The sequence below is a fragment of the Panicum virgatum genome, chromosome 2N, assembly GCF_016808335.1.
Source record: "Panicum virgatum strain AP13 chromosome 2N, P.virgatum_v5, whole genome shotgun sequence".
In the NCBI taxonomy this organism is placed as follows: Eukaryota; Viridiplantae; Streptophyta; class Magnoliopsida; order Poales; family Poaceae; genus Panicum; species Panicum virgatum.
Genome location: NC_053146.1, coordinates 69736017 through 69746682, shown reverse-complemented (window position 1 = coordinate 69746682; position 10666 = coordinate 69736017). Strand labels below are relative to the sequence as shown.

The 10666-nt window shown below is 57.2% G+C and overlaps 1 protein-coding gene across 1 annotated transcript; it reads right to left on the bottom strand.

Moving 5' to 3' along the window:
• Positions 1 to 7134: 7134 nt before the first annotated feature.
• LOC120662242 lies at positions 7135 to 10246 on the bottom strand. The gene is made up of 3 exons (XM_039941406.1): positions 9753 to 10246; positions 8661 to 9118; positions 7135 to 8590 (listed from the first exon to the last, which is right to left on the bottom strand). Exons 1-3 carry the CDS (start codon positions 9828 to 9830, stop codon positions 7429 to 7431), a joined length of 1698 nt encoding a protein of 565 aa, XP_039797340.1. The 5' UTR covers positions 9831 to 10246; the 3' UTR covers positions 7135 to 7428.
• Positions 10247 to 10666: the final 420 nt, after the last annotated feature.

Sequence of the window (10666 nt, the reverse complement as noted above, 5' to 3'; positions counted from 1 at the left end):
CTGCTGACATTCAGAAGGGGAAAGCTTGCTGAGGAATTTGTTGATGCTCTTGGCGTATTGAGTGGAGGGCATTCCTTTTCCAGCTGCCCAAAAGTCAAAAGCAACTGCTAGTATATCAAAGCAAAAAAGTAAGCAAGCCCTGTCTGCCGTCTTTAATTTGTTGGGACGTGCAACTGCAAACTAAAACTAATTAGACCCTGTTTGGCATGGTTTTGGTTTCGGCTTTTCTGGTGAAGCTGAATCCATTTTGAAAAATGCTTGTCAAACAGCTTATTCCTGTTCTTCATGAGTGGATAGAATAGATGAAGTTGGTAAAGCTAGTATTTTGGCTCGTGCGTAGTGCAAGCTGTTTCCAGCTTCACGAGATGCTTCATGCGTGAAACCGTTTGCAAAATGCCTCTTTGGTACAGCTTCAGGTGAAGCCGTTGGTGTTCTAAAAACTATGCCAAAGGGGCTCTTAGGAGATGAAGTGCTTTGTGGTAATGCTCTGAAATGTGTTCTACTTTCCCTGAGCAAATACTCAAATAAAGAGCAGGCTTGATCGCGGATCAGTCCTGAGAATAGATTATAGGTTAGATGATTGTCTGTCCATGTGCTAAAGTAAACATACATCCATGCCATGCATGTTTCATGGTCTTTATTTCCCTTTTATTTTGTAACGATGCATGCTTTTATTCGTTGCACGAGAATGGCGATCGATTGAAGGAATGCACTGCAAGCTGGACGATTGACGAGCACCTTGCAGAGTTACAGTCCATGATTCATGTCCGTGGACAGATTCCTGATCGATCCATCCATCTCCAACTCCAACTCCAACCTAACCCTTGCTAGCGGCGGTGCTTTGAGATTGGTGCAGCAGCTGCCAGCTGGATTACCACAAGCACGGTCAACTGCCACGTGGTTGCTGCTGTTTGGTGGTGACTGAGCTGGACCGGATCTGGAGTTGACGTTAGCACCGGGATGACATGAGAGCATAGTTAATAGTAGAGTCAAGTGTTTAGCTATAAATCAAGTGATAAAAGCTAAGTCATACAATAGTTGTCTCATATTTATCTCTAAAAATTGTTATTATTATTATTATGTGATGTCATGTCTTACTTTCTCTTTCCTACTCTTCCTCACATGTATTTTTATTTGGATCCACAAATGTCTATGCTTCCGTGTCAAATTTGGTGCTAGAACAAGAGCCAAATTCTCTTCTCTTTTTTCCCTTCTCTCCTCCACATCAGTAAAAATGCTAACTAACTTAACTTTAAGTCCATTATTGTACCTGCTCTGACACAAGGAGGAGTCGAGCAGAGCTGCGCAGCGCACCGGTGGTCAATCTCTGTTTCAGTAGGTGCTGATCGATGAAGGTCAGGTGCTGAATGAATGGAGGTTGGTGAATGCTTTCCTGCAACCTCTTCCTCATCATCAAAATTGCTGGCATCGAAATCACCCACTGCATGCAATAACTGACTGATGAACCTCAACCTGCAAGGGGTCCGGATCGACCCTGTCATGCTCCTTGAATCAGTTCGTGGATCGAAGCGGACTGACCCCAAAACGGAGAGGAGCAGCAGGGTCGTGAGCCTGTTCACCCTCGGAGACCCAAGGGTCGACCCTTCTCGCCTCGCCGCTCCTCGCATGATCGCATCGCACGTCTCGTTCGAAAGCAATTCCAACTCCCCACCGCCCTTGAGCAAGCTGCGCGCTGGCAGGTTCGATCCAGGGTGCCCCAAGGGGTATTCCGAGCAGATAATAACAAGGGGCGGGTCGATCCTTGACCCTGCTTTTGTGCAAACAGAGCAACAGAGCACGCGCAGGGGCACTCCGGTCCGCTCCCTCTGCAGGCTGAGATGAACCAACACCTGACATCAGGATGATCATGCTCTGCCTGCCTCTTTCATCAGTTTGAGAGATGCGGCGCGGCAGCAGTCACGTGAAGCCGCCATCACCTGCCTGTCTCTCGACGAACAAAAGCCCTCATAATTTTCTACTCCTATATTACTATATATTTTCTACTCCTCATAATCCCCTTGGGCGTGCCTGATCCATTCAGACGTGATGCAGTGGCGGAGGCCTTCAGAGCCACTCGCAAGCTCCTCTGATGAGAGAGGTTAGGACAGAAGTTTTTTCTTCTAATCACCCTTCAAGGTGACTGCCCATACTTATAGCTTGTGGTGGCCTGGGATCTGACCCACTTAGCTGTTGGATCGGCCCACTGATCATGGTCTAGGCTTGGTCCAACATGGCCCAATTCTCATGGGCCTTTAAATGCTTTCAGGACTATATCCTCTTTGATCGAGACAAAATCAAATTCCAACAGCCCGACCGGCCGCCGACCAGCTGCGCCGTGCTCCTCCTCCCCTGCACACTAGCGCTCGCCACACGTCACGCGCCGCGGCGGTCTCCTGGCGGCGGCGGTCGGGGGCGGTCTGCGGTCGGGCGGCAGCGGTCTCCAGCCAGGCGACCGTCTCCTGGCGCCGGTGATGGGCGGGTGGGGGTGGGGGCGTGCGGCGGACGGGTGGGGAGGGGTGCGGCGGACGTGGGGGTCTGTGGGGTTTAGATGCTAGGTTGAACCGGTTAGGTTTGGAGCCAGGGGTAATTTAGTCATTTTAAAATTTTTCTCTCTTCTTCCTCTTAAAAATGACTATTATATTATCTAAAGTGTCTTATAGTAAATATGCATACTTGAAGAGTGTTCATGAGCATCGATAAAATTGAGTAGTGTCCACCAACAAAAGCTAACATTTTAGAGTGTTGGAGCAAAATTACCTGCGGAATTCTCACATCTGCTGCCTGCACTGCACAGTGCCCACCTGCCTCGCATCATTTTCCTTTCCTTCCATCACAAACCATGGGTCCCGTCCCTATCCGTCTGCTTTACCTTTTCACCATTGCCTCCTTGCCCCTCCCAACTAAGACTGGGCAAATTACCCGAAGCTCGAACCCGAAAAACCCAAGCCCGAACCCGAGCCCGAAAAACCCGAACACTATTTCGGGTAGTAAGTCACGGTACCCGAAATTATTATGGGTAATTCGGATTTAGCACCCGGTACCCGAAATACCCGAAATTACATGAGGCCTACATAATTCTCTAACTTCTTAACAACCAAACCAGCCCACTACTAGTCTACCACCTTGTCCTCCACGGCCCACGAAGCCAAGCATTTTGCCTGCCGTCAGCCCGTCATCCATTCCCATTCCCTCCGTTCACCACCCATCGAAAGGCAAAAATATCTAGCGTGTGTACTTCTCTTCTCCCTCAATCTGTCTCTATTCTCTCGCCCTCTCGAACTCTCTGTCTCTCTCTCCGGCCTCTGCATCCTTCTCCGGCCCTGTGCTGCCCAGCTGCCTCCACGCCGCCACCTCTGAGTGCCTGTTGCCTGCGCCCCCGCATGCGCCCTGCCGCATCCTCACGGCCACAGGACCAGGCTGTTCCGCTGTTGTGACGCACGCCGTGCCCCCCAAGCTGGAGATCCGGAGCTCGGCAACTCAATGCGGCGCCCCAAGTTCGTTGCCTCTCCAAGCCATCGCCTCGTCACACACTCGAGCTCACCCTCGTCCGTCGGCAGTAATCGCTCGATCTGAGTTTAGTTTATGCAGATCTGTGTGGTGTTTGTCGGGTATTTCGGGCATACCCGAACCCGAACCCGAAATATCGGGTACCCGAATCGTCAGGTATCATTTTCTTTGAACAAATTTCGGGTTTAAGTTTTGAAAACCCGAATTTTAGGAAACCCGAAAACCCCGACCCGAAATTTTCGGGTTACCCGAATGCCCACCCATGCTCCCAACCAATCTTGAATGCTACAGTACCACTACCACGTGTGATGCCATCTGTTTGCAGCAGTCTTCACAAACACACCTCACCATCAGGCATCAGCAGATCCAAACCAAGAGCCGAAGAGGGAACAGATAGGACCTGGAATATGAGGCTGTCCACACCGGTGTTCTTCTATTTTTTTCCTCTAAAAGGAATATTCTTATCTAGTCATTGATATTCTCTACTCTATCTTCATTTCTCCTGCACTCGTTTATCCTTTCTATCTCTCCTCTATATCCCAGTCATCAATATTTTTTACTCAAATCTAATCTACCCATCTTTGCATAGTCACTGATGGGTGGGACCCACCCCATCCCCTCCACCCCCACATCCATCTCTCTCCTCCCCTGCTTCGCCTCTGCCGACGAGCGGCCCGGTCTCCCTCTTCCGTGCCGTCCTTCTCGGCGGCCCTCCCTGTGCCGGACCTTTCTGGCGGCCGAGCCTGCCGCCGCAGCCCACGCTCCTCGCCTTCGCAGGCAAGCTCGCTGCCGCCATCGTGCTCCCTCCTCGCTCGAGCCGCCGCGTCCATGGCCGGCTCGAGGCGGAGGCCCACGGCCGACCTTCCCCGGCGGCCGAGCTCGCCGCCTCCGCGGCCGAGCCCTCCGCATCCAGGGCCCTCCGTGGCTGAGCCCTCCGCGGCCAGGGCGGCGGCCGGCGGCGCGCGACGCGGACGACACGGCGAAGCGGGATGGCGCCGCACGGCGAGACGGCGAGGCGAAGACGGTAGTGGCACGGCCTCTCTCTCTCTCCCGCGCGGGCGGGGCCCGGCCTCCCCCTGCTCCGCGCGCGGCTCCCGGCGGCGGATGTCGACCGCGGTGAGGTGGGTCACGGAGGCATGGCGGCGCGCCCCTCCGTCCCTCGTGGCGCCCCTGCTCCCTCCTCCGTCGTGGGCGGCGCGGCGCGGCAGCCCTCCTCCCTTGTGAGCGGCACGGCGGCGGGTGTGCGGGACGGCGGCACCCACGCCTCTTCCCTCCCCGGCAGAGCTCTCCTCCCCCACGGCCCTCCTCCCTCCGCAGGCATCCCCTGCCCTCGAGCTCGGCAGCGTAGGCCCGCGCGGGCGCGGCGGCGGCCGTCTCCCTCTCCAGCGGGCGTGCCGGTGCGCGCGGCCATCGAGCCCGGCGGTACCCCTCCTCCCTTTTCCCTCCTCCCTCGCGGCGCGATGCCCCTTCTCCCTCCCTCGCGGCACGGCGGCCAGCAAGCTGCAACCTCAGCGGCGGAGGAAGTAGAGCCGATGCCGAGCCCTTCTTCTTTCTTCTTCTTCTTGCTCCTGGGCGGCAACCCCGACGCTAGCTTCTTCTTCTTCTTGGTGGGCGCGGGAGCGGGGGCCTCGGCGGGTTCGGCGTCGGCATGGGGGCCGGGACCTCCGGCAGGTGCGCAGGGGTCCGGTGGGAGGCGTCGCGGCGAGCCCCGCGCCACGTGCGCACGTACCGGACCTCCTTTAGGCTATCTGCACTCGTGGTACTCTATTTCCTTTCTTTTAGGTACTCTATTTCCTTCCTCTAAAAGAAATATTTCTGTCTGATCATCAAGATTCTCTCCTCTACCTTCAGTTTCTCCGCACCCATTCATCCTCTATATCTCCTCTCTATACCAACTACCGTCATGCGGGGCCCATAAGTCATACACTATTAAATTTTTTACACCCACCACCCCACCCACTCTCTATTTTCTCCCTTCTCTCTCCCCAGGCCGGTGGCGGCGCTCCTCTCTCCTACATCGCCGGCGCGCCCCTCCTCCGGCCTTCCTCGCCGACGCACCCCTCCTCCGGCATCCCTCGACAGTGGCGGGTGGCGGCGGAGGCCCGCCCGGGCGGCGGGGAGGCGGCAGCTCCTGGGCGGAGGCCGGCGTAGAGGACCCGAGGGCCGGATCTCTCGCCGCCCGGGTGCTGCGGCCTCGTCTGCAGGGGCGCGGCGGGTGCGGCTGGCGCCTCGACAAGCGGCGCTGCGAGCTCGGAGGTGCTGCGGCCGAGCTCGGCTCGCGGGAGGGCGGAGCAGGGCCCCCAATCTGCATCGAGGCCTCGCCGCTGGCCGCGTCGGGACGGAGCTCACGGGAGGCGCCCCCCTCGCTTCTCTCTCCATCGGCGGGCGGCGCGGCGGGGCGAGCCACGCGCAGAGCGGCGGAGCGGCCACGGCACGGCGGCAAGGACACGACGCGGCCGCGCGGGCCGAGGCAGGGCGGGCTGCGAGCGGCCCACGGTGGTGTGGCGCGACGCGGTGGAGCGGGCACGGTGGGGTGGGCGGCGCGCGCTGCGGTGGAGCGGCCGTGGCGGGCGAAGAGCCGGCGACACAACTAGGCTCGAGCTCGGCTGCTCCCTCTCCTCTCTGCGCCAGCGAGGCCTTGTGGAGGCGAGGAGCAGAGCCCCATCCCCGACGGCCCCGGCCCCTTTCTCCCCCCTCGACGACGGCGAGCCGCAGCCGAGCTCTCCTCGGCTCCACCCCGCGCCGAGATCTCGGAGGCGGCCAGCCTCTACCTCCCCTTCGCTCCCTTCCCGGCTGCGCCGGCCCCTGCTCGAGAGACCTCCACGCTCGGCGCGGCGCACACGGGCAGTGGCGCGACGGCGAGCAGCTGCGCGGCGTGCGGACGGCTGTGCTCGAGCTCGGGCTGGGAAGCAATTGGTCACGGTTTGGAGGAGGCCGTCACGTCCATGGCCAGCTCGGGCCGGCGCGGTTGAGCAAGAGCGGTGGCGAGCAGCTGCGGCCAGGCGGCGGAGGAGCGCAGGAGCAGGGGGGCAGTTGCTCCCGAAAGAGAGGTGGGGCCAGCGCGAGCCGTTGCGGACGCCCTGGATTGCGCTTGATTTGGCGCACCTCCGCTCGTCCGCAAGCCTAGCAGACCGCTTGCAGTATGCCGCTGCAGTAGCCCTTTACGCTATTGCGCACTGGGGGACGGTTTACCGTCCCCCAGTGCGGACAGCCTTGCATCCGCTCAGAATAGCGGGAGCCAGCCCCTCCGCTTGTTTAGTGCACACCATACCGGACGCCGCTGCAGCCGATTTTTACTTTAGTGTACTGGAGGGAGCTGTGCCATGCCCTAGTGCAGGCAGTTGATGATAAATCTAAAATAACAACTGTAGTATGTACAAGATTTGCAGTACCAGGGCTGTGTTTAGATCCGTAAAATGGTCGTAAAAAGGGTCACATCGGACACTCTAGCACACTGTAGCACTTTTTCGTTTGTTTGTGGTAATAATTGTCCTACCATGACCTAACTAGGCTCAAAAGATTCGTCTCGTCGTGTACATCAAAACTATACAATTAATTTTTTATTTATCTACATTTAATGCTCTATGCATGAGATAAGAGATTTGATGTGATAGGTGAATAGTGAAGTTTGAAGAGAAAAATTTTGGAACTAAACACAGCCAAGGAGGGAGGACAGAGGGGACTAGCCTGCAGCCCAAACTCACAGAGGAAAAAAAACGAAGGACCTGACCTGCCGAACAAAACAAAAATCAAAATTTCCCATCCTATTTTGGCTTATTTATCCTTTCCCCAAACTGTACGATGCTAGCTGGTAATACTGTACTAGTGCCTCGACTTCTCTTCTCTAGACGACTAGACCGCATCTTCTTCTCCCGCCAGCCAGCCAAATAGCCAACCAACCATCCAAGCAAAGCAATGCTGCTAGCAGCTCATGGCCTCGCACTTGACCGGAATCGGCCGGTCGAAGCCGCCTCGGGACAGCAGGGAGCCCACCACCGCCATGTCGCGGCAGAAGACGCCTTGCAACCCCGGGCCCATGCTCGTTGGTGTCCCTGCAGCTGCCGCGGTCGTCCTGGCTGCTACTGCTGCTTCATCTTGTTGCTGCCTCGCCGCCGCCTCCTCGTCCAGCACCGCCGACATGATGAACGAATACCCCTTGTGCAGCATCCGGTACAGGAACAGCGCCGACATGCGCGCCTGGTCGCGCACGGCCTCGAGGTCGCGGTGCTCGTCCACGAGCTCCAGCCGCTCCGCGAACGACACGGAACGCACCGGCTTGAGCTTCAGCGTCAGCACGAGGTGCGCGCGCTCAAGCTCCGACCGCGTGCAGCCCCGCCGCACGCCCAGCAGCGCGTAGTAGTCGACGCTGCACCCCTCGCCGGCGCCGGCGGCGACGCGGCCGCGGAGCTGCTGGATGCGCCCGGTGAGCGTGCGGTGCGCGCCGGCGATCTCCCCGAACCGGACGCCGCCCTGCGGCCGCCAGCTCGGCCCAGGCAGCTTGCCGTCCCGGAGCGCGGCGTCGTAGAGGAGCTTGAGGTGGTCGAGGTCCCGGAGGCAGTCGGGGAGCGCCCCGACCGACTCCAGCAGGTCGGCGCGCGCGCGCAGCGCCGGGATGAACGCCGGGTCGAGCGCCAGCGCGCGGTTGCAGTCAGCGATGGCGTCTGCCGGGCGCCCCGCCGACCGGAACGCGGCGGCGCGGCCGACGAGGCAGGCTGTGGCGAAGGGGTGCGGCAGCACGCTGCGGCGCGTGTCCAGAACCTTGTTGAAATGGCGCACGGCCTCCGCTGGGAGCCCGGCGTCGAGCGCCGCCATCGCCGCCGCGCGACGACGGAGGAGGAGCTTCACGTGCGCAAGCAGCTGCGACACGGACTCCGCCTCGCTTGCCGCCGGCGCCACGGATGCGGAGCCGGACTTGGACGTTCTTCTGCTGACCGTCATGTTCGGCGGCGAGAAGCTGTCCTCCGACCAGCACACGCTCTCGCGACGGAACGCCGCCGAGGCGAGGCGGCGGCCGGTTTGGAGAAGCACCACCGCGTCCTCCATTAATCCGAGGTGGAAGCAGGCCTGCCCCAAGACCAGGTACCTGCACCAGCAAAATGGCATTGGCGATTAGCGCAGCAGGTTGCAGCTTACTAGATAGATACAACATTTACCTCCATTGGGCTTCGGTGTTGGAGCTCCTGGAGAAGCCGGCGACGAGGCGGCGCTTCAGCTCGGATACGTCGAAGCACAGGAAGCGAGCGGCGGCAGCGCCTGCGTCGGAGCGGTCGCGGTCCGGGGACAGGAGCTCCATCCTAGAGGCGGCGGCGAGGTCGCCGGAGCCGGACGAACAGGAGGAGGTGGTGGTGGTGGTGGCGTCGTCGCCCGAGCAGCAGGACTTGCCACAGCTGGGTATGTAGTCGCGGAGCATGTCGGCGACGTCGCGGTAGCGCCTGAGCGCGAGAAGCGCGCGCGCTCGGAGCTCCAGCGCCGCCTCGGCCCGCGGCGACATCTCCAGAACCAGGTTCACCAAGCCGAGCGCCGCCGCCGCCGCGTCGTCCCCATCCTCGGTGTCCTGCTGCGCCGCCGCAGCGAGAGCCGCCCGCGCCTCGCCGAGGTACCTATCGATCACCTGCCGCCACATCGCGATCAACACGTCGCCATCAGATTGCATCTTTTGCCTCCACATGTGTCCGAGGAGAGATTGCTATCACATCGAAACATCTCCTATCAAATTTAGTTACCACCAAATTTCCAAATTTTTCATCACATTCATCACATCTCTTATCACATCGAAACATTAAGTATAGCAAATAACCCATGCATGGAGTTCTCCTATCACATCGAAACATTAAGTATAGCAAATAACCCATGCATGGAGTACTAAATGTAGTTAAATAAAAAAACTAATTGCATAGTTTTGATGTACGTTGCGAGACGAATTTTTTGAGCCTAGTTAGATCATGGTAGGACAATATTTACCACAAACAAACGAAAAATGCTACAGTATACTACAATGACTAATGTGACTTTTTCTCCCCCATCTAAACACAGCCTGCGCCGCTCTCCGGCGCAAACATCGGTTGGTTCTTGAAACAAGATGCATCGCAATCATGGTGATGTGATGGAAGGAACACGACACGCATGCCATGCATCTCGCCTCGCCATCTGGAGACCAACGGCGAGCACTTGGCAACCAATCGGTGGCGTCGAGACCGAGGCATCGGAGGAAGAAACCAAGCACAAGATGAATCGGGGGCACCAACCTTGTTGTTTCCGCGGAGCCACTTGTTCTGTTTCTTGGCCGCCGGAGCGGGGGAAGGAGATGACGCCGCCGCCGCCATTGCCTCCCACGCATCAACGGGGCCAATGATATACTGCTAGTTATAGTACTCGTTGGGAGGATCGATCCTACGAATATGGAACGTCTCCTCCTAGTTTGTTTGTGCTGACTGATCCTGATTGATCCGGATGAACTGGGGATCCGAAATGCCGGCCAGCTTCGACCGCGCCGATCTGATTCTCTCTCTCCAAACTCCGTGCCTCTCTCTAAATAGTGGCTGACTGGCTGGCTGGGTCCTCCCCCTCTCTCTCTCCAAACTGGTTGCTTTGAGAAAAGGAGAGCATCGATCCTTGAAATTCCGAGCTGGAGGAGGGAGATGCCCTCTGGCTGCACCACCTCCACGCAGGCAGGACCGCAGGACCTCTGGCTGATGGGCAGTTATAAAATGAAATGATCCATGCGTTTTGAATTTATCCAGACGGCAGTACGGAGTAGGCAGCAGTTATCACATGTGGTGATGTGGAGTGGAGGTCTTTCCAGAGCATTATCCAGCCTAGGCCATGTGTTCCTTTCCTTCCTTCCGGCAGTTCGGTGGCAGTTCGTTGCAGTTTGTTTGATTATTACTAATAATTAGCTCAGCTCAGCCAGCTTTTGATGACTTTTCCATCCTTTATTTTTTTAAGTAGCTGTCACATTAAATATTTAGATGTCAATCAAAAATACTAAATATAATTTTATTTTAAAATTAATTTCATAAGTCGTGATTTAATCACAAAATAAATCTATTAAATATAATTAATTCACAATTAGTTATGATTACTGTAGCAATTAGTGATCAAATTATGAATTAATTAGATTTGATAAATTCGTCCCATGATTAAACATGACTTATGAAAT

What these genes read in the sequence shown, in the direction of transcription:
- LOC120662242 (XM_039941406.1), bottom strand. Translation starts at nt 9,830, where the DNA reads ATGGCGGCGGCGGCGTCATCTCCTTCCCCCGCTCCGGCGGCCAAGAAA. An exon ending in GGCTCCGCGGAAACAACAAG is followed by an intron (nt 9,119 to 9,752) that starts GTTGGTGCCCCC and finishes ATGTGGCGGCAG; the next exon opens with GTGATCGATAGGTACCTCGG. An exon ending in AACACCGAAGCCCAATGGAG is followed by an intron (nt 8,591 to 8,660) that starts GTAAATGTTGTA and finishes TTGCTGGTGCAG; the next exon opens with GTACCTGGTCTTGGGGCAGG.